The 20,955-nt window shown below is 42.4% G+C and overlaps 3 protein-coding genes across 6 annotated transcripts; 1 reads left to right on the plus strand and 2 right to left on the minus strand.

The window, feature by feature from the left end:
* The first annotated feature begins 130 nt into the window (after window positions 1-130).
* On the plus strand, window positions 131-18,937 carry LOC6615870 (arginase-1). The gene is made up of 5 exons (XM_002040204.2): window positions 131-402; window positions 658-861; window positions 923-1,109; window positions 17,435-17,534; window positions 18,456-18,937. Exons 1-5 carry the CDS (start codon window positions 198-200, stop codon window positions 18,813-18,815), a joined length of 1,056 nt encoding a protein of 351 aa, XP_002040240.1. The 5' UTR covers window positions 131-197; the 3' UTR covers window positions 18,816-18,937.
* LOC6615871 (protein elav) lies at window positions 1,353-14,116 on the minus strand. 4 transcript variants are annotated; one of them, XM_032726700.1, is made up of 3 exons: window positions 13,871-14,116; window positions 10,911-12,559; window positions 1,353-10,071 (listed from the first exon to the last, which is right to left on the minus strand). In XM_032726700.1, exon 3 carries the CDS (start codon window positions 10,058-10,060, stop codon window positions 8,621-8,623), a length of 1,440 nt encoding a protein of 479 aa, XP_032582591.1. In that variant the 5' UTR covers window positions 10,061-10,071; window positions 10,911-12,559; window positions 13,871-14,116; the 3' UTR covers window positions 1,353-8,620. The 4 variants fall into 4 exon arrangements, with proteins under 4 accessions (XP_032582591.1, XP_032582589.1, XP_032582592.1 ...); XM_032726698.1 differs by having other exon boundaries at window positions 12,301-12,559; window positions 13,871-14,115; XM_032726701.1 differs by lacking the exon at window positions 10,911-12,559 and having other exon boundaries at window positions 13,871-14,115.
* LOC6615872 (endoplasmic reticulum-Golgi intermediate compartment protein 2) lies at window positions 18,834-20,759 on the minus strand. Its single transcript, XM_032726703.1, has 3 exons — window positions 20,307-20,759; window positions 19,442-20,248; window positions 18,834-19,380 (listed from the first exon to the last, which is right to left on the minus strand). Exons 1-3 carry the CDS (start codon window positions 20,425-20,427, stop codon window positions 18,983-18,985), a joined length of 1,326 nt encoding a protein of 441 aa, XP_032582594.1. The 5' UTR covers window positions 20,428-20,759; the 3' UTR covers window positions 18,834-18,982.
* Between the last annotated feature and the right edge of the window lie 196 nt (window positions 20,760-20,955).

Genomic DNA, 20,955 nt, shown 5'->3' on the forward strand with positions numbered 1-20,955 from the left:
CAACTACAATGTCCGCCGATCCCAGCTGAACTGTCGCTCAAGCTTTATCAGGGGGTCCAGAACCCAATAGATAGTTGCTTCGTGCTCATTGTCGTTGTGTCGCCGCCGTTTTTGTCTCATCCATTCCGGCATCGCAGTCGGGGATTTACCAGCATTGCGAGCAGATCCAATCTAAGAGATCCTAGATCACATGCAAAATGTGGTGGAGCCGTAAATTTGTCTCAAGGTCTCTCCGCCTCCACCGGCTCAAGAGCACCAGAAGCACTGCGCCCAGGAAACCGGAGCAATCTCTAGGCATCATTGGAGTGCCCTTCGCAAAGGGGCAGGCCAAGCTGGGCGTGGAACTGGCGCCAGATCTTCTCCGGCAGAGCAGTCTGCGTCAGGTGCTTCAGAGCAGTCATGGTGAGTCAGCTACCTCCCTTAAGCTTTCGAACTTACAAAAGGGTTTGGCTACGGAAAAACGATTGCTGGTTTTTGAAAATCTGGATTTAGAAAAGCCACATTTTGATACAAGTTGGATAGTATTGATTTGGGGAATAAATAATCGATAAACGCTCTTGTGCAGTAGAAGCGAACAACTGGTCAATTGCAGAATATTTCCTTCATAATTAAAACAACCATTTCAGTTTGGAGCTTATATATGTTTTTATTGACCAGATGACCTGGTGATACGGGACTACGGAAATCTGCAGTACGCCGTAGACGAGCCCCTTCTCCAGCAGCAGCGTGTGCACTATCACCACATCCGAAACTACGCGGACTTCATGGCCTGCAATCGGGCACTGATTGAACAGGTGAAACTCATGCTCGTGGAAAACACGCAGTTTTTGGCCATTGGTGGTGATCATGCGATCGGCTTCGGTGAGTGCCCAATCTCGATCCCACGTCCAATGATAGAATCCATAACGGAATCGCGTTGCAGGATCCGTGGCCGGGCACCTGCAACATACGCCGAATTTGTCCCTGGTGTGGATCGACGCACATGCGGACATCAATCTGCATAGCACCTCGCAGTCGGGCAACATCCATGGGATGCCCGTATCATTTCTGTTGGAGCAGCTCCGTAACACCTGGCAGCACGCTGGCCTACAGGAAATCGCGCCCAACTGGTAAGTGTACGAATAATGCGCTTTTTACACTGGATTTGAATGTCTGTGTCCGATTTTCCTCAACAAAATGTCTCGTGAGTCAAAGGTGAGGGCAAAAACATTATTTATCAATGCCTCAGATCAAACTTGGTATTAGAACTACATCATGTTTGAGTGAGTTAACCCGAAAACACCAATACACAACGCAGCGCAAAAAGTACATTATTCAGAGATCGTCTTACGGCTAGACAAGTCGCACTTAAGTCTCTCGGTCATAGTGTCATTTATTCCATTGTATTGTACTTAATATATATATATTTTGTTTTTGGGTGGTGGTTTGCTGAAGGGGGGTTCTTGGCGGGGGGTTTGTTCGCCTTATCACAGTTGCCTTAACGTACTATGACTTATTTCGCTTTATTGACTCTGCTTTGACTCCTGTTTTTCGATTTTTCTCTGGTTTCATTTTTATTTTTTTTGCTTGCCTCAGTCTTTGCGTGTAGTTGCTATCAACCTTTAATTTGCTTATTTATTTAGATTATTCAATTTACACATTGCTTTTTGCCTTGGGCAGTTCGGTTTTTCTTTCGGTTTTGGAAAGTCAGTCGAAAGGGTGTTTCAAATGTCAACTGAAGAAAGATTAAATCAGAGATCACAATGTAAATAAGGAAGCTGCGGGGTATCCCGGAAATTAAACAAAGATTTCAGCTCTACGTTTTCACGATGTAAAATCGTATCTATATAGCGCTCTATAACTAGACATTACATATAAGAGCTCGGGGTGGGGGGTTGGCGTTGTCGGAGCCTTTGCTGTTCGGCTTATTGGCATTGGGATAAAACTTAAATTCTTCTTGGCTCGAACTCAAAATGTACAACAAAGGTTTATTACTAGGAATATTCATTCCTATACGAGTATGTATATATGACAAATCACAAATAATCACATTGTACGGACGAATGACTGGCACAAGATGAAAACCGAAATAAGAATGAAAATCGAAATCAGATTTATTTACATCAGTCGGAGATTCCTAATTAACTCAAGAAATATATTAATTTGCTTACTCAATCGAGTATAACTCCATTGAATAACTTCTTACACAGGATAAATACATTCACGCGTACTACGATTGTATTTGAAAAATATTAAATCCTTTAAATAATACCGATCAATATATCTTGTTTAATGTTTAAAAAAATAAAGGGCATCTGGATCTATGTAAAAAAAAGTTTTGACTCAACGTTAGCAAGGTTTTAAAAGTTCGCTGTATATTTGTCTGACTACCCTAAATACTGATAAGGAGTGATTGTGAAGACGGTGGATTGTGCTTGGCTGGTTAAAAATTAAATCTATTTACTAGAAAAAGCCTTTAAGTTCCAATTCCTTGAAATTCAAAATATTCTGTTGCTCGCTTAGATTTTGTTATGGAAAATACAATCCGAAACGTAAGTGATTCCTGTATGTGTACGTGTGTGTACGAGGAATACAAATCATGTATGTGCATCGATTGGGGGGAGTTCCGGGATTTGGAATAAAGGACTGGGATCTGTGGACATCTGTGGTATATGCTTCAAATAAGTACAGTTAATATTAAGTGTTAATCAATCAATATATATACACAATCATTATCGCTTTAACCAAGTAATCAATTAATTCAATTGAAATTCAACTTGAAGAAATGTGTTTGAAAATGTTTTTTGGTTGTTTCTTTTTTCATAAATTCAATTCAAAATCGAACGAACAACAATAACACACACCTGGAAATAAATCAAGAGAAAGAAATAAATTAGAAAATTCTTTATAAATCATTATACTTTTTGCTGCTGGATATGCATGTGTTAGCTTTACTGTTTTTATTTTGCTACAAACAGATCAATAAAACGAGAATGAAAACATTTAGAGAAATCATCAGTTTTGCTGCCAAATGTTTATTAGGAAAAAATGTGTGCCAAAATTAGTTGAGATTGGCGATAGACTTATTCCGATCTGCGATGCGCTATCTTCTCCGATTACTTACCGAAAATCACACGAAACAAAAATAGTAAGTGAGGATACGTACAATACAATGTTTAACAACGGCAACAACAAACTTAAAACCGGAACTCCGGAAACCAAAATCGGCTACATATCGATCGGTAATATATGTGTATGTATGCCCTTAAACATATCCATTAATAAATATTAATATATTTATAAATACATGTGTATACTTGCATACATATGCACAACAGAAGGAACGGAACAAAAGGGGAACAACTTAAATACCAAAATCGGATCAGTTCTTCTTCCTTATAAGGCAATGCCATATCATCATCATCATAGTTTTATCTTCCTTCTCAGCTGGTTTAATAGACTGGGAGCAAAAAAGCGTACGTGAAAATACTCTGAGCGAAATCATAAGAGCAAACAAAGGGCATACTCTTTTCGAGAGAGAACACACAACAAACTTAGGCATATTTGGGAATTGGGTGTGTAATGTGGGTGTGTGTTAGTATGACAATACACTGTACAAAATATAGTTGGTAGAAAGGAACCGTAAATCAACCAAAACCTGTCTGAGATGAAAAATGTGATTAAAATTGAAGACGCAAAGAACACCCAACCTATAGTATACCAAAGACAATCTCAAAATTTGAACTCAATTATAACTTTGAAAGAATATCCAAAATAGTCTGAACCTAAAATGAAATAAACCAATAGACGAACTTAATCTTGAAAAAAAAGTTTGGTGTGTCTGATATGTACTATATAGAGAGAAATACATATATATGCAAAAAGCAAGAAAAACTCATAATCGTATATTTTTAAATACATTTATAATATTAATATCTTTTTCTCATTTGCTTGTATTCGTTTTTTTAGTGTTTTCCATTTTGAAATATCATTTGAAATTTGATAAATATTATTAATTAATTAATCGATATAAATATGTTAATAAAATAAATTAAATAGTTTCCTCTTTCCCGCCGTCGACGTCGTCATTATTTTAATCATAATAATATATAGAAAGGTATATTTATATACTTGTTAATGATTGGTAAAGGTATCCTTTGTGTTTCGTTAATGCTATCGCTAAGCATCTCCAGTTCTCTGCCCATCGAAATGATAGATAAACTGTGCTCTAAGAATTACAAAAATTACACAGAATTAAGCAATACAGAAATGCGGGACAAAATCATACACAGAAATTGTTGCAATATATCCCCACAAATATATAAATTAAGGGAGAGGTGACCGTACTTCCTCCGCTAAACTAAACTATGAGATTCATTTATCATAAGCGCTAAACATAATGGCATTACACAAATTAAAAGTATTTTTGTTTGCACACAAATAATATCGCAACTGGCAGAGTCTACACCAAGCAACAAAAACTGGAATGCATGTCTTTGGGCTGTTTTTACACGGGGGATACCCCTTAGATCGTGGAGTTACGAGGACTAAACCAAACACGACTGGGAATGTCTGGGGATGTCTTTTTAGCTGAGATCAACGGATTCCGATGGCACCTCTTGTTAGATGGGCCTTGACTAGATCGATTCCTTCATCTTCATGTGACTGACTGTCAGAGGATTTGAGGTTTTTAAAATAGAGAGAGAGAGATAGAGAAAGATAGACAGAGAGGGAAATAAATATAGGATTCGGGAAAGAAGTGGTTGTTAATCGGAAATCGTACAGTTTTAAAAACAAACAAAACCAAAAAATAACAAATAAAAATGATGCTAAAATTTTCGTCAAGATTTCTTTTTATTGAAAGAAAATTTTTCTTGGGTTTTTTTTTTTACTTTTTTTGGTGCGGAAATCAAAGAAAATCATAAGAGTAAACATGTTCGTTGCGAAATTAGACAAAAAGCAAAATACACAAACCAAAAAAAAAAAAAATAGGCCATACTAAATAATAATAATCAAAATATAAATATTCATTCGATAGGATTCACAGGAGTTTGCAGTAACATACGCACAGATCGTATATAGCTATAATATCAACTAAATAGCTGTGTTGTGTTATTGTTGCTGTGACAATTCAAGTAGGTTTAGCATAAAATCATAATTTTAAACTAAAGCTGAAACACAAAAAGGTTTCTGGTAAAACAAAATCGAAATGAAGAACGAAATAATACAACGTACAAAATTAAATATAAAAACCGCACATTAGAGTAAAAAGAGACATATTAAGAAAAGGGGAGAATGGGAGGAGAGAGAGTTTGGAAGTTATAGATTTTATAATAGACTTCTGTAGCTCGTTCTATCTCTCTCTCTCTCTCTATCTCTCTCTATCTACCTTCTTGGGTCTCTCTTCTTGTGTTGTGTGTATAATTAGACTAATTCTTTATCATATCATTATCTTCTTGTTTCTTGTAGCTTTGTTCAAATCAAGGGAATATATAATTCAAATTGAATTAAATAAAATTACGTAATTATAAAGTACAATAAATAATCTTTTTTGTTTCGTTTTCGTTTGTTTTCTTGGCTCTTTGCTTACTTAATAGGTAAATTGGTAAAGAAAAATATGAGATATTAATATGTATATGCATGTGATACATATACAATTGCGCTTAAAAAATAATTGTTGTATATATTTTCTTAAATTTTTGTTCTTGTTGCTGAGCTTGCATTTCTTTCTTGTTTTGCGGTGTATAGAATAATCATACAATTATGTTACATAAGATCAAATATTTCATTTCTCGTTTTCCTCGCCTAATGAAATTATAATTTGAGATACTTGAAAATTTGTTGCTGTGTTTTGCCTTCAGTTGCATTTTAAAACTATTGCACAATAATTATAATTAATACAATTACTTTGATCATCAGTGACAAAAAAATAAGTATACATATATATGTATGCAAATAAGGATTCATTAATTAAATTAAATTAAGAATTGTGTCTGTGTTGCGTGTAAAAATATGTGATGACAGAAATACGAACTAAACAAAATCAAGTACATTCCTGGCTTCCACAAGATTTTATTCTGTTCTCCTGTCCCACAGTGTGTTCTTAAGTGGGTATGTTATATAAATAAACTAGTATATTGTTTATAATGTATTGCATTTTCATCTGGAAATCTCCTTTGACGCTTTCCGTTCGCCTTGCTTCTCTTTTGCTTAAAGGTTTCAAGTGGGTAAATCTTTGGAAAGGGAAGAGCAGGCGGCTTCTATCAATCATTCAATCATTTTATTAGCTAGGAATTGCCATAGTTCTTTTGGTTTTGATCTACTTTTCCTCCCTATATGCGGCTGCCTCATTATAATAATATTCTTGTTTTCCATCTTCTGACTAGAGTTCTTGTTGCGAATTTTGTTCAAACAAAAAATATTTTTTACCCTATAATTATAAAAAAAATATATATATATATGGTAATATACATACGTCTGATTACACATAGCGCTAGGTGACGTAATAATAATAAAAGTAAAATAAATTCCTATTTTTTTTTTTGGATTCTGTTCAATGTTTGTTCAAACTTAGGTCAAGAATTTATGCTATTTGGAGAGTGAACTCAAAAAGGGTTGGGTCGGGTTTCCTAAGGTGAACTCTATAAAGAAATCAAACACAAATCATTTGTATAAATATGCATGGTTGGGTCTGACTGGTTTTATGGGCTGGATGCAAAAACTTATTATTAAATTCAATTCGTGTACAAAGCAAACAAAGAAATCAAACAAAACCAAATTCAAATACGGAATATATAGTCCAGAATCGAAATTATATATGCTGATGTTTGTGTGTGTGTGCTGTGTCTTGCTCTCTCGCTTCAACTATCCATAGAAGCAACGAAATATACATAAGTTCAACTGATAATGTAACGCAAAAGATCCACAAAAGTTGTAGGTTTGGACACGGATTTGTAGGGTCTTATATAAGAAGGATTCGGATTAATCCTTGTCAATACGTAGCCGGTTTCTTTGCCCTTTAGCACCTCACTTAGCTAGAAAAACCTCTTTGCTATACTTTTGTTTGCATCCTTCGTGAATATTTTCCTATTCACTTGTTTTCTTTTCACTTTTTTTGTTATATAAAAAATGGTTGCTGCTGCTCTACTGTTTGGTTTTTAGTAATTTTTTGTGCTACGCTTGGTTTTATAACGCTAAAATTGTTTTGGTTTAGCAAGTGTTTTTTTTTTTGTTTGTTTATGCTTACTTGCTCCTTGAACTATACATTATATAAAGTATATAAGGTGTGCCTACGCCAGCATGCGTCGTTACATAGCGAACTATATATCTACAGGCACCTGTGTGCACACGCGCACATTTGCAGTATCAATATTCACTAACAATTATTTACTTTAGTAAAACATTTTAAATTTGCGCATAAATTATTGTATTACTTTTGTTTTCACGTCGCTAGCTTTCTGTCAATCATTCTTTATGGTTTCTATGTTTTTCTTCAGTTTTCACTGAGTTTGGTTGTGCTTATAGGACATGAGTTTGGCTTGATTCAATCGGAATTTGTTTCGTTTTCTTAGTGTAGAAAACAAATACAAAACATAAAAAAAAACACTTTAAATTTCTATATTTAGTTGTATATCTAGGCAGACATAGAATTATCGCATATACATATGGATATACATATATTTTTAGAATTATTAAACGTGCTCGTTTATTAAGTATGTAGTTTTTATGTTTATGTTTCTTGTAATACTGTAGCAGCCTCCATGTTATGCATATATATCTATTATATGCGCGATCCTCCTAATTGTCCCTCAAATACTTTTTATCCTGCGCTCTTTGATCAAGCCAAACTGGTGTCCTGTAAGCACCGTATATGTATAAAGTGTAGACACTGAATTCCTCTATTTTCTTAATTCTGCTTTGGGTTTAGTATCAAGATTCAAAGTTTTTATGGTAGAAAAAGTTAAAGTGTAACAAACAGATTTGTTGTTTTGCTTTCTTTTGTTTGGAAGATTTCATTGCTGCGTTTTACTTAAAGTTAATAAATTTTTAAAATTTCTCATTTTCTTTTTTTGCTAATAAAGTTAAATTTGTTTTCGTTTTGTGTGTTTTGTGTTTGTTTGGTTGATTTCTTTGTTTTGCTTTGTGACTAGCTTGACTGTGCCAACCTTTGACCTTTCACAGCTGCCACTGCCACAGTGTGTTTTCATTTTGCAATATTATTTCTTAAAATTTCATTGTTCATTCTCAACCCCCTACCTTATTCGCTTCTCCCGATCTTATAACTTCTTCTGCTCGCTTCGTTTAGTTAATGTTTTTTACTTAAATGCTAAACAAGAAGAATTTTTCTATTGCAACGCTTCTGGCCGGCGGTTTTGGGGAGGATTGTGGGAGGAGATTTGTGTTTTTTGGGGGGATTTCCGCCGTTTCGATGTCATTTAGTGGAAAGAGTATTTTCTCCTGCCTGCTAATTTCTTGTTTTTTCTTGTGTGTTGTACACATACTGTTTTGTTGCGCTTAGTTACCGTTATACCATGCATATTTATATATGTGTGTTGTGTGGTCAGGTTGTTTAGATTCAAGATAATGGGTTGTGGATGCTGGTGCTCCCGCTGCGTCTTTTTCCACTTCCATTTGGGCCGCTCTACTTGGCTTTGTTGGTCTTGAAGCTGACCTGCAGCACCCGATTGCCCATGGTGTAGCCGTTCAGCGCCCGAATGGCCATAGCCGCCTCATCGTAGTTGGTCATCGAAACAAAGCCGTAGCCCTTGCACTGATTCGTTGTGGGATCCTTTACAATCTTTACCGATTGCACAGCTCCAAATGGGCCAAACAGCTGCCACAGCGCAGCCTCCTCCGTTTCCGGCGCCAAGTTGTAGATGAAAATGGGATACGCTCCGCCAGGCCCACTGGCCAGCGTTGTGGCCGCCGCCGCCGCCGCTCCCAATCCATTGGGCAGCATTACGTCCAGCATGTCGCCGGCCATTGGTGAAAACCGGGCCAGGCCCTTGTTAACTGGCGTGTGCATGGCGCCCCCGATGCGTCGCACCAATTGCGGATTGAGGAAAGCGGGCAGCTGCGGCTGAATGATCTTACTTGTGCTGCCGGGCGTATTGGAGAACTTTACCACTATCGGGTCTGTGCAGCTGGATGGTGTAGTGCCGTTCAAGGCAATGATAGCCCTTGTGGCCTCCTCCCGCTTATCGAATCGAATAAAGCCTACGCCCTTCGTCTGCGTATCGTTGCCGGCGTTCTGCAGAATGCGTGATGTGATTATGGCTCCGAATGGTGCGAAGATGGCCTCCAGTTCCTGCTGGGTCATGGTCTTCGGCAGCCCCGACACATAAAGGTTGGCGCCTTTAATGGCATCGGACGACGGGCGGGCAAACGACACCTTTATGGTCTTGTTCTGCAGTCGCAGGCCGTTTAGAACATTAACAGCCTGCTCGGCATCCTGCGGCCGGACATAGTTAACAAAGCCGTAGCCCAGACTTTGGCCCTTGCTGGGCGCCTGCGGATTGAGTGGATCGATGTAGACCTGCGATTTGTCGCGTATCAGCTTCACCGACTCAATCTCGCCGACGCTGGAAAAGAGCGAACGGATCTCGTCTTCGGTCATCGTTTGCGGCAAGTAGTTGACAATGAGATTTGTGCGCGTCTCCGTGCTGCCGTTGCTGCCATTTTGCGATCCCGATCCTGCATTGCCATTCGTATTGGGCTGCGCCTGCTGCGGCTGGGGCACCACAGCCTGTTGGACCGCCGCCTGTTGCACCACCGCCGCCGCTTGCTGTTGTTGCTGCTGCACTACAGCCTGTTGGGCCACGACAGCCTGCTGCTGCTGTTGGAGCTGCTGGGTCACTGCGGCAGCGGCCGCGGCCACCGCTTGCTGTGTCTGCTGCTGCTGCACCTGCAGGATTGCCTGCTGCACCTGTTGCTGCTGCAGCTGGGCGGCGGCCGCCACGGCGGCTGCATTCTGTACGGGAGCGGCGGCCGCGTTTGTTGCCGCCACTGCTGCGGCTGCCGCTGCACTCTGCATTAGCTGTGCCTGTGTGTCCACTCCGCCGCCAGCTCCGGTATTTGCCATGATAAAGTCCACTGAGTGATGGGTGAGAGGATCGGGCAGAGTCGAGAAGTTAATTGTTGGTTGTCACGACCAACGCAGGGGTGGGCGCATGGAAAGAATAGTTAAATGTCAAGATTAAAACATTTGCAAGATGTGTTAGTAGTTTTTTGTATTATTATGGGTTTTAGTAGTTATAATGGGCAAATGGATTATCAATCAGCTAGGGTTTGATAGGAAAATTTGTTGGATTATTCTAAAGATGTTTTTTAATTTATATTTCTTTACTTACATCTGCCCAGGGCGCAATTATTTAAATCGTATATTTTCTAGCTATTTCGTGAACAGACAAGTAAAATATTTGTTAAAATGCTTGCGAGGGCGGACTGTATAACATAATATATGCCTACACCTTTAATTGATTAATTAATGTATACGAAAATGCTTAAAGGCGGGAGGATACGGAAAAATGTGACCCGGGACTTGGACAATTAAAGGATATTACAGCATAAATATGCTGTAATCCTACCAGACTCTTTAGTTTTCCGACGCTGAACTCTTATTTAATAGACATTAGAGGCAGAGGTTATCCTGGGACCGCACAATTCATCAATTCTCTTAAATCGCTAAATTATAATTCTGTGGATTTAAAAAACATGGATGAACCGTTGCTGAGTAAGTGATGAATGTATGTTATTCCTTTGTTTAGGAAATAAAGGTTGGTCAATGAAGCTTTGCTCACAAGCGCCGCCCAGCGCCCCACTTTCTCATCCGGCCGCTCTCTCTGTCTCTATTTAGTCCTCTCTCCCCACACCCGCGCACTAGAAATCAAAGCTCTGCAGACACGAAAACACACACTCTGAAGCAAACACACCTTCGGCACTGAAGAACTAAACTTTTCTGAATTTACGCTTCTGCTGTGTCGGCGCGATTAGCGAGCTTTTGTTTTGTGATTCGTTCTTAATTAATCCGTTCACTAGTTTTAAGTTCATGTGATATGTGTACTGTAGGTGTAGGATGTGGAGGTAGTGGAGCGAACGCGAGACCAGATCCGCTGCGTCACAGGAACAGGATGCTTCTGGGGCGAGCGCAGGACTTTCAGGCACGGCTGTGCGTTGTAGCCGCTCTTGCGTACCCTCCTCTCCTTTCGGCAAATTGTTACACCGCTCTCTCCATAAGAGTTTGTGGCGCTGTGCACCCCGCCCAGTTACGTAATGCGGAGAAAAGAGGGTTGAGGGGTCAGGACATGCGAGAAAGCAGCCCGCACCCCTTGAGAATGCATCAAAACACCATAAATGAGCAATAGACGGTAGACCCACCCTTAGCCAAACAAGTTGTAATACTTCGCTTGGCGAAACGAAGCAAAACGAAACGTAGAACGGAAGTTTCTCTAAATGTACGAGCGCAATTTGCCACCAATAAGGGTTAAAAGCACGGCATTGCCACCCCCTAAGCCAGCTCCGCCATTTACATGGCACCTTGGTAAGGGGTGTGGACAGCAGAAACAGAGGCTTAGGCAGAGGGGGCGGCGAGAGAGGCTGCGCAAGAGAGACAGAGGATGCTGATCGGAACGAAACCAGGGAATGTGTCGGTTCACTGAACTAAGTGCGATAGAGAGAGGGGGCTGTCACGAAAACCGATCGCTGTGGAAATGGTAGCAATTTGATTTGCATATGGCCACTACAGTGGGTCTCGATAGTGCACAGTATGTTTCAGCTTCAGTTAACGCATTCGACACTCCCAAAGCCGTGCTAAAAACTACATAGCTGATTTGGACTGGTTAGCTGAGACTGGAAAGTTTTTAGTTGCTACTGCTTTTACTTTTGTGGATGCTTTTTCTAGAGTTTTGAGCTATTTTAATATCCTCTATTCTCATACATATGCAGGTATACCCATTGTGAAATGCAATAAGCGAAACGACTCGCACCTTTTTCAGAGGCGCCTACGGAAGAGTCAAAAGGTCACGCGCACGCACGTCGTCGTCCCGTACTACCCACTTTCGCCATGGCAAGCCAATTAAAGTCGGGTACCGATAACCCGAACGGCAAGAAAGAGCTACTTGTTTAGACATAGACATATGTACACGGACACACACATATATCAAATATAGCTAAGCTCTTATGATTTAAATTAATTTTATTTTAAAAATATTCCGCATTAGGGGTTTGACTGTGTTGCCTTGACACGACACCGCACCCTTCAAAACACCCTTTTCTCTCTTTCGTCCTGCGATCTCGTCAGCTCGGCCCGTCGTCAATACTCACTTGTTTCAGTTTAGAGAGCGAGTATGTGTGTTGTTGGTTTTGGGGAGCTGGTTGTTGTTGTTTGGCTGAGCAAACAAAGCAAACTAATTGCTAAGTTCTCTCTGCAATCTGAAATCCTTGCGCGCGCGCTCTCACGGCGCTCCTCCGTGCTCTCTGCTTCGATTTTCTCCCACACTCTCTTCGGTTGTCCAGGACTTTGGTGTTTGTTGTAATGTAATCGTTTATAATAAATAAACGCTGGCGTCGCCGTCGCTGACGTCTGATGTGGACAAAAACAAAAATAAAACAAAACTATAAGCGGTAAATTCGATGTGTTTGGTGGTTGTAGGTTTAGCTGTTTGGTTTAGTAGGGGGTGTTGTTTGTGTTTGCGGGCCTGTGTGTGTGCGTGCGATTGTTATCGCCAATCGATATTATCGATTTTTTCCCATCCAAAGCATTGATTTCATATTTCACAAGCGATACAAAAAATATATCTGCGTGCAGATACGCATACATATTGCGTAGCGAGAATACTTTGAGATTTTGGTACAATTCTACTGTGGAGAGCTTATTTGGGCGTGTAGCAACCGCTCTTTACCTGCACTGATTTAGATATGTATGTTGTTGTTGGGAGGTGGGCGGAGGGGACTTAGACTTTGTATGGCTGATATTGTTTTTACAGGCACATATGTACACATAATAAATAAATGCGTGTGTATATAGGTATCTACCTATTTCGAGCTCTCTCCCACACAAACATAAATACAGACGCACACTGGGGAAAAAACTCATTGTTGTTCTTGTTTTTGGACAAAAACTCCTTTCCTGTGGTGAATCGCGGAATCCTCGAAGTTGAATATTGCTACTACTACATGGGTCTGATTCATGCATGCGTGCATTTGCTTTTATGGCAACCGGCGTTTTGTTGACTGCAAGTACTCTCTGCCACCCACACACACTCGCCCACCCTCTCGCTCAAAAAATGTCTACTTCTAACGGTTAGTTGGTCGTGTTCCTCCGTTTGTTGTTGCGTACAATGCTCCTTGCACATGAAATCATAAAATCGATATGCTAGCTGCGCCCTCTTCGGAACTGGCTCTCGCTCTAACACTCAGCGCTCTTCTCTCCCGCACACGCAAGCACACACACACATACACACACAGATTTATATTTGAGCAGCAAGTATTTACAGATACACAGCTCACAGAGGCGTAGATCTGAACACATCTACTATCTCCGCACTGGCCGCCCCCTCTCACTATGACCAACAGCCGCCCATCTCTCCGCTGCTCTCTTTGGGAGGTTCGCTTTTTCCTCCATCGAATTGCATATTGTTGTTTTGCCTATTAATATTCGTTTGAATGTATACAACTTACACACATCACACACCCACTAGCAAAAAAATAGATATAGGTACATATGGATATATGCAGACACGCGGATTATAAGTGAGTAAATTGCACAATTATGCAGCGCGACGCGATCATTAGCAAAAAAAAAAGTACTCAGTTTCAAAGTTGTTGATTGATATTGTTATCATTGCCTTTCATTCAGTTGCACAAATCGTGGATATCCTGGGGATATTCTTACATTTCGCTTGGTGTGAGATGAGATTCGGCCAATGGCTGTTGTCAGCTAGCTTCCAGTTGTAGTTACTTCGGATGGAGTCAACTCAACGGTTATTGTCATGCACTACTTAAAAAAAATCAATTGCGGAAAGAGCACACAAGCACGATATTTGGTATTCGATTAGGATTTTCCTTGCTTTTATTTCCTTTTCCTGTGGCAGGAGCGTTTAAACCGCGGCGCACGATGGTTGGCGTGGAAATGAAATAATGAAATGCGAAATTGAGGCATTGACGGTTTCGGTTTCCATTTCCACATAGAGCAACCTCCTCTCATTCTCATAGTTGCCTCTCGAGCAGCTCTCTCGGGGTTGCAATGGTGTTCGGAGCGAGAATGGAAGGTAGAGAGCGAAAGAGTGGCGACATGGGCGTATCTGCGCGCCGTGATAGGGGGATTATTCCGGAAACTTCGGTTCTAATATATAGCCATCTAACACATAGCGCCAAACCTTACCTTAAGCTTTGTTTCTATAAATACCACGTAGAAGTGATAAAAGTTTTGTCTAATAAGAAACGAGTCAAGAATCACTGCAAACTGGAATATTCCTAAGAACCCCCTTTGATACACCCCTGACGTTCGGCTGCTCTCTCAGTGGTTTATGCTGTATTCAAAGTTTTTCATGCTTTTTGATACAAATTCAACCGATCAGCAATGCTTTTGTTTTATAACACGCAAAAACAGATCCCAAAAAATAAAGGTAAAGCTTAGTTAAGAGATGCGTAGTGCAGTACATGGGATTTGAGTGGTAATGCAGTGGCGGCCTAAGCTACACTGAGAGACAAAATGGAAGCCAAGAGATAGATTGGGAGAGAGCCAAGCTCTCTTGTTCAGTTAAGCAACTTGAATCCACTGGAGCAGCCTTAACTTACTTTGTAAAACTAACAAACTCAGCTAGAACCCATAGATTTCATAGTTTAACCAATGTATGCCTCATATGTACATATTTTGCGAAATCATCTATGCTGCGATTTCGAATATGTTGCGGCCCATTGGGCCTATATAGCAGGAGCAATTGGAAATCATTGCAAAATGTTGGCTCTTTCCGACGAGGTCGTCAACCGTTTTATAATGCATGCCAACATTATCCTTACAAATCAGTCGCGTTGTAAGGGCTGTTTTGGGTTTATGGTTCCGTTTCCGTTATTATTCTTTTTGCACTATCAACCACCAACGCCAAAGGTTAGGGTGGTTTCTCCGGGCAGCATTGCTCGTACACCCCCTACGAACCGAAAACCAGAAGCAAGGACCCGGGGCCCAGGACCCATATCCAAGAGCCGGTTTAGTTTCGAAGTAATGCAATTCTGGCGTTTTCAATATTTCCCTTCGTTTCGTTTCGCTTCGGTTGTGTGCTTCATTGCTCCTGTATTCGATATTCGCCACTAGACACGCCACATAGTATGGTACATATGTGTATGTATGCACATACTGTATGCCATATATCGCCATATATATGTAGCCACCCTCGGACTCCCCCAATCCTTGTAAACTTCCTGTTTCATGTGCTGATTTTTTCTTCGCCTCTTCCAGTCGGACGCTCTGTTCCAGTTTACAGAACGATGTGTGAGGTACAGTGAAATCGTGTTGCATGCAACTTTTTTGTGAGAAGAATTTGGTTCGGTTTTTAGTTGGGCATTTCCTTAGGGTTTTTGTCGTGCGTTGTTACGAGGACATAATGCACATAGAAAATTATATCAGATTTCATTGTATGTTTTATGTACGCTGCACTGCACTTCGGGAATTGTAACGCAACTTTGGGCCGGGGGTGGTTTTTGATGTCTTTTCAAAGGGTGGTGCGCTGCTAGTGGCAACGGAAATGGGGTGGAGTGGCGCTATTGCTGCCCTCAAAAGATATGCGGATTCAGATTCAGACAGATCGACGTCGCAGAGTGTTTGGTTAGCATACAAATATGCAAATGCGATGCTTGAGTGGGGGTAAAATTAAGAAATTGGCCAATTTAAATTAAGGGAATCGTTTGTTCATAATGTTCTTATTGACAGTCCTATTGGACCCATAATGGTATTTCAGTAGGCGCAGTTGACGTGCTGTCCCCGTTTCATTCTGTCCACCCCAAAAATAGGCAATACGCCGTTTTAGTAATTTTTGAGAAAAGAAGTTGTACAATGAGACTCGAAATCGAAAGGGTTGGGTCACCTAATCCGTTTTAGCCACGCCAGAAACAAAACAAAAACAGCAAATGGCCTGCGTTACAACAAAGCGCGATTAAAAAGCAGGCACAACACGAGGTTACAACAAAGCTGGAAAGTGCCTGGGGAGGGAAAGGGAGGGTCTGGTCTTTTCCCGGCTCAAATGAGAGGGACTCCGAAAAAGTCACCCTTAGCGTTTTAAAATCGTGGCGGAAAAACGAACCAACCCAAATATTTGTTATGCTGCACCGAAAGCTAGGAGCCATAGGAACCTGAAACGTGCAATCGAACTTCTCGATGTATTTTCGGCTTCCAAAGTAAAGCTATAATGGCTAGGATACATATTCTTGTTGACTTAGGCGGATCTTCCAGACCCATACCCTAAGCCAGCGTTCCATGCATTCACCCGTTTCTCTTGAGAGGAGTTTGAATAAAACGCCTACGGCGCTTTTAACTTTCCATGTACCAATGCCCAAATGGTCATGATCCCATCATGGATCCGGATTGGGCAGACGGAATCCAAATGAATCCGATCTGCAGCCGGCGGCAGATGCAGTTCCCCCCGAATCTAATCGTAATAATCATAACATTACCATAAGACATTGGGTTCGTATACCAGGAGCAAAGAACGATCGATGCAGGAATTGAAAGCAGGCGACGGATGCAGGCACATTATAACGAAACATATGAACGTGGGATCGGAGGACATTCGACACTGAATCGTGGCATGTGTTTCCACTCTCCCTCCTTGCCGCTGGCGGCATTGTTTTCCGTTGTCTGCCATGTTTTTGTTGCCGTTTTTCTGTGTTCCCTGCTCAGACAATTTCACATTTGAGCAGTGCAGAATGCCTGCTCTCCTTCTCAATGCTATTCGGTTGCAGTCCTTAGGGTTGCGATCGTGCCAAAGGCCCACCACCTGGCCTACTAATCAGGGACACGCATGCCGAGTGGTAGTGGATCGTAAGTCAGCTAGAAGTTTTCAAACATTGGCTTAATCCCTGAGAATTTAAAATGATAAACAAATATTTTACATATTTTATGTTAGGCCAAAATGGTCTTCAGTTTGATTAAACAAAATAGGGAACAAACTGATACTGATATTTTTAAGTATGGGGTCTAAAATGATCCTGACAATAGTAAAAGGATCGAGCGCCTCAAGGATCATTGAGCACTCCAGCGAACTCGCACTTTAAGGGCTTCCCCTGTTTCTCCTCTCTTTACTTTTCAGTTCAGTGATCCCACGACTTGCAGCCCACCCGATCCTCCAACTTTCTCTATTCTGTATAGGAAAAGTCTCAAAGACTTCCATCACGCATTCCGGTAGCTGGGAAATATGTTCTCCATGCTTTTTCTGATCTTCCTCCGTTCTGCTTGCCATTTCAGCTTGCCCAAGGATCAGCTGGTTTACATCGGACTCCGGGACATTGACCCCTACGAGGCGTTCATCCTAAACAAAGTCGGAATACGCTACTATGCAATGGATGTGAGTGCACTGAGCGAAAAGCCGCTTATCATCAACCCAATTTTATTTAAACACATAACATTATCACAAGACATTCGGAACGAAATTTTGCGATGGAGGCATTGCGTATTTAGGTCCTTGCTCTACCTTAGGACATTACTAAGTTTGGTCCAAACTAGAAAATATTTTTTTGCTGTGTAGAAACTAGAGAAAGGCATCTGCACCTAGGTAGAGAGCATGTGCCGTCCGTTTCCCAAATTGCATTTCACTTCGTTGCATTCCAGTTTGGTTTCTCGGCCCTACCAACCCGATCCGAACCGATCCCTTCCAGTCTCGCCGCCAGTTGTAAACACTTTAAAATTCCGGTTTCTTCCCCTATTCTTGTTTTAAAGCAGGACTGGCGAGCGAATTACACAGAGATCACTCGTCCTGCGTCCACCGATGTAAGCTCGGCATTTATAGGGGTTGTCGCAGACCCTACTATTACCCCCTGTAATAGGACTTCCGATCCGACGCGATCCCGAATACGAAAAGGAAAATAAGAAACGGTGGTGGTGGCTCACACAAAATTACGTGCCTAGCCACATCCGCATCCTTGTCAGAACGGCTCGTTGCCCATTATTTATGGCTCGTGCAAAATCGACATTTGTTGAAAAATGGTTTAATGCCATCGCTCCCGATTTGGCTTTGCCCAAGCTGCAAATTTATTATCGATCATTAATTCAATCGGAATTGGAATATGTTACAGCAGATATGCGAAAATGAGACGGAAAAGTGGGTCGGGCCATCGCTGGTATTGTACAGTCGCGTTAAGGAAGAATAAGTCCAACTTTTTGCTTTGAGAGCAGTGAGGGACATTCTGAAAATGATTTTGTGCATGCCATACGAAATTCTTCCGCCCTTCCCTACCCAACTTCCTTTAATTGTCCCGTCCTTCAACAGACCATCGACCGGGTGGGCGTGCCCAAGATTATCGAGATGACGCTGGACGCCCTTAATCCGCAGAACAAGATCCACGTCAGCTTTGACATCGATGCCTTGGACAGCAATGTGGCACCTAGCACGGGCACTGCGGTACGCGGTGGCCTCACGCTCCGCGAGGGAATCAGCATCGTGGAGGCACTCCGGGACACCGAGCGGGTGCAGGGCGTCGATCTGGTGGAGATCAACCCAAAGCTAGGCAGCGAGCGCGACGTGCGCACCACTGTGGAGTCCGGCCTGGAGATACTAAAGAGCATGTTCGGTTACCGGCGTTCCGGGCGCTGGAGCAACATCGATACTGGAATCCTTGGCAGCGATTAAAGAACGCAGCACCCCCGGTTTTAAACTTATTCATATTTATGTACAGAATTCGTGACATATTATTTTGTGCTTTTTTTTCGTATCTTAATGAGAGAATACAATATTTGCGTAAAAAAGTTGGATTAGTAGTTTGCAGACTGAGATTCCCTGTTGCACAGAAAAGCCGGCTAAAGGCCGGCTTTGAGCTTTGGCGGCGTCGTGGGCAAATAGGCCGAGATGTCCACGCTGGCCATCAGGTTGGCTGTGTGCAGAAGATCGTTGACAGGCGGAGCTGTCCCGGCCTTTGCGGAATGCGAGGATAGAAAAGCAGCATCCGGAGCAGCAGCCTTGGCTCTGGTCAATCGGTTGTACAAAACCGGGGCGAAGGTGCGGAGCAGACGGCTTCTAATCCCCAGAAGCAAGGCATTAATCGCCCCCGAGATGACAATGATTCCTGATATAATTGAGCACAGGCGGATGGCAAAGGTTACTAGGTGATCGCGATCGTTACGCACCATAATTTTCAGAGCCGACCAGTCGTACTTAAAGTAAATGCCAGGGGAGCCGTACGAATTGCGCTCGGAATCTATCCACAGATTAAAATAATTAATTATTGACAATTAATATAATCTCTTTGCCCTTCTCACCTAGTTTTCGCACGTTTTCGGTGACGGCATACTGAAAAGCGTTTATGGTGGTGAATGTCTGGTGGATCTCTGTGGGCACAACCTTCAGGAAGTATTGTACTGTGGTAGCCTCCTCGTGAATGACAATCTCGTCGCCCTCCAATGGCTGGACAATCCTTCCCGAGTACTGTCCAAAGCTGAGCCGGTTAATGCGATGCGTAAAGTTCGCAGGCATGCGCCGCAGTTCGATCATCCAGTGGTCCTCAAAGAGTCCCACAACGGGCTGAGCTCCCCCCACGAGGTGGAGCACACCGGCCACTTTGTTGATTCCCAATGTTCCGTGCAGACGACACGCATCAAATTTGCTCTCCGGCTGAACGTTGTGCTGGCCATGCAGGTCCACAGACAGGGGCAACGCTCCTGGCGGCGGGGCAGCATGCGCCTTCGAGGCACTCTCCCGCGCCGGATGGGGATCCCGCATTATGTCCTTGAACAGCACATCGGCCACCGAGTGAAACTCCTCTCGCAGGTAGTGGTTCTGAATCTGGATGGCCTGAAACTGCAGCCGGTCGTGTTCGGACATCTCCCACCAGACGCCCTCCCGCTGCAGAGTCCCATAGGCGAACACGTCCTGCTGCGTCTCGTCCATGAGATCTACGCCGGACAGTGAGGCGCAGGGCATGGCCACGGTGATGTCGACGTGCATCTGCACCTGCTCGTCCAGGGCGATGTCCGGCTCGAACTGGTACACAATTTCCGTCTCGTGCCAGTAGTAGTGCAGTTCCGTATAAACCAGGTAAACGATCAACAGGCGGCTCAACAGGGATACTGTAGAGTGGATAAAGTGGGATTACCCTGGCAGTACCAAGTGCTCTGCAATACTTACGGGTTCCTCCGATTTCCGACGTCTCCGTGTACTTCTCTGGCACCTTCTTGAACGCGTCCAAGTTCTTGGCGAACTCCAAGAGATTGCTTTTGTCGCCGCGGTAACGCAACGTGGCCGTCATCTTGGCGGAGGGAGGAGTTGGTATGGGAATTAGGGTCTAGTGCTACACGCTCGATGGATTAAAGTTCCTGCAAGCTCGATTTCAGATTCATTGCCACGTACGTTGCAGTTTACCGTGCACTGCCACGCCAGCCGGCTAAGTGCGTTGCGCAATTAGGCGGAATGTGCGTTGGTGTAGGTGTGTGGCTCCGGGTCTGTACCAGGCCCTGTTCCTAGGTATACGCTTTCCTGAGGCCTAGCAAAAAGGCGGCGGCGTAAATAAACAAATGTAAGAAATCTAATTTGTAGCCGGTGAGTAGATCAGCTGTGCGTCACAGAGTTGCCAGTCGCAGGGGAGGAAAAAGTTACCATGTTAAATAATGTCGAAAGTGGTTTGCAACTTGGCTAGCCAAGCAATAATCACCCGGTGATGTGGATAGGAGGAAATTGGATGGTTGGCGGTGGGAAACTTGGATATGTTCAGATCTCACAATGGAATTGCGACGCCATCTAGTGGTTTGGTTTCGCCATTAGAAAAATTATATAAACT

The sequence above is a fragment of the Drosophila sechellia genome, chromosome X (assembly GCF_004382195.2).
Source record: "Drosophila sechellia strain sech25 chromosome X, ASM438219v1, whole genome shotgun sequence".
NCBI classification, from domain to species: Eukaryota; Metazoa; Arthropoda; class Insecta; order Diptera; family Drosophilidae; genus Drosophila; species Drosophila sechellia.

Bases quoted from the DNA above. Each gene is read 5' to 3' on its own strand.
- LOC6615870 (XM_002040204.2), top strand. From the start codon at position 198: ATGTGGTGGAGCCGTAAATTTGTCTCAAGGTCTCTCCGCCTCCACCGG. The intron at 403-657 runs GTGAGTCAGCTA...TTTATTGACCAG, and splicing joins GGTGCTTCAGAGCAGTCATG to ATGACCTGGTGATACGGGAC. The intron at 1,110-17,434 runs GTAAGTGTACGA...TTGCCATTTCAG, and splicing joins CAGGAAATCGCGCCCAACTG to CTTGCCCAAGGATCAGCTGG.
- LOC6615872 (XM_032726703.1), bottom strand. From the start codon at position 20,427: ATGACGGCCACGTTGCGTTACCGCGGCGACAAAAGCAATCTCTTGGAG. The intron at 20,249-20,306 runs GTAAGTATTGCA...TCCACTCTACAG, and splicing joins GTCGGAAATCGGAGGAACCC to TATCCCTGTTGAGCCGCCTG. The intron at 19,381-19,441 runs GTGAGAAGGGCA...ATCTGTGGATAG, and splicing joins CGAAAACGTGCGAAAACTAG to ATTCCGAGCGCAATTCGTAC.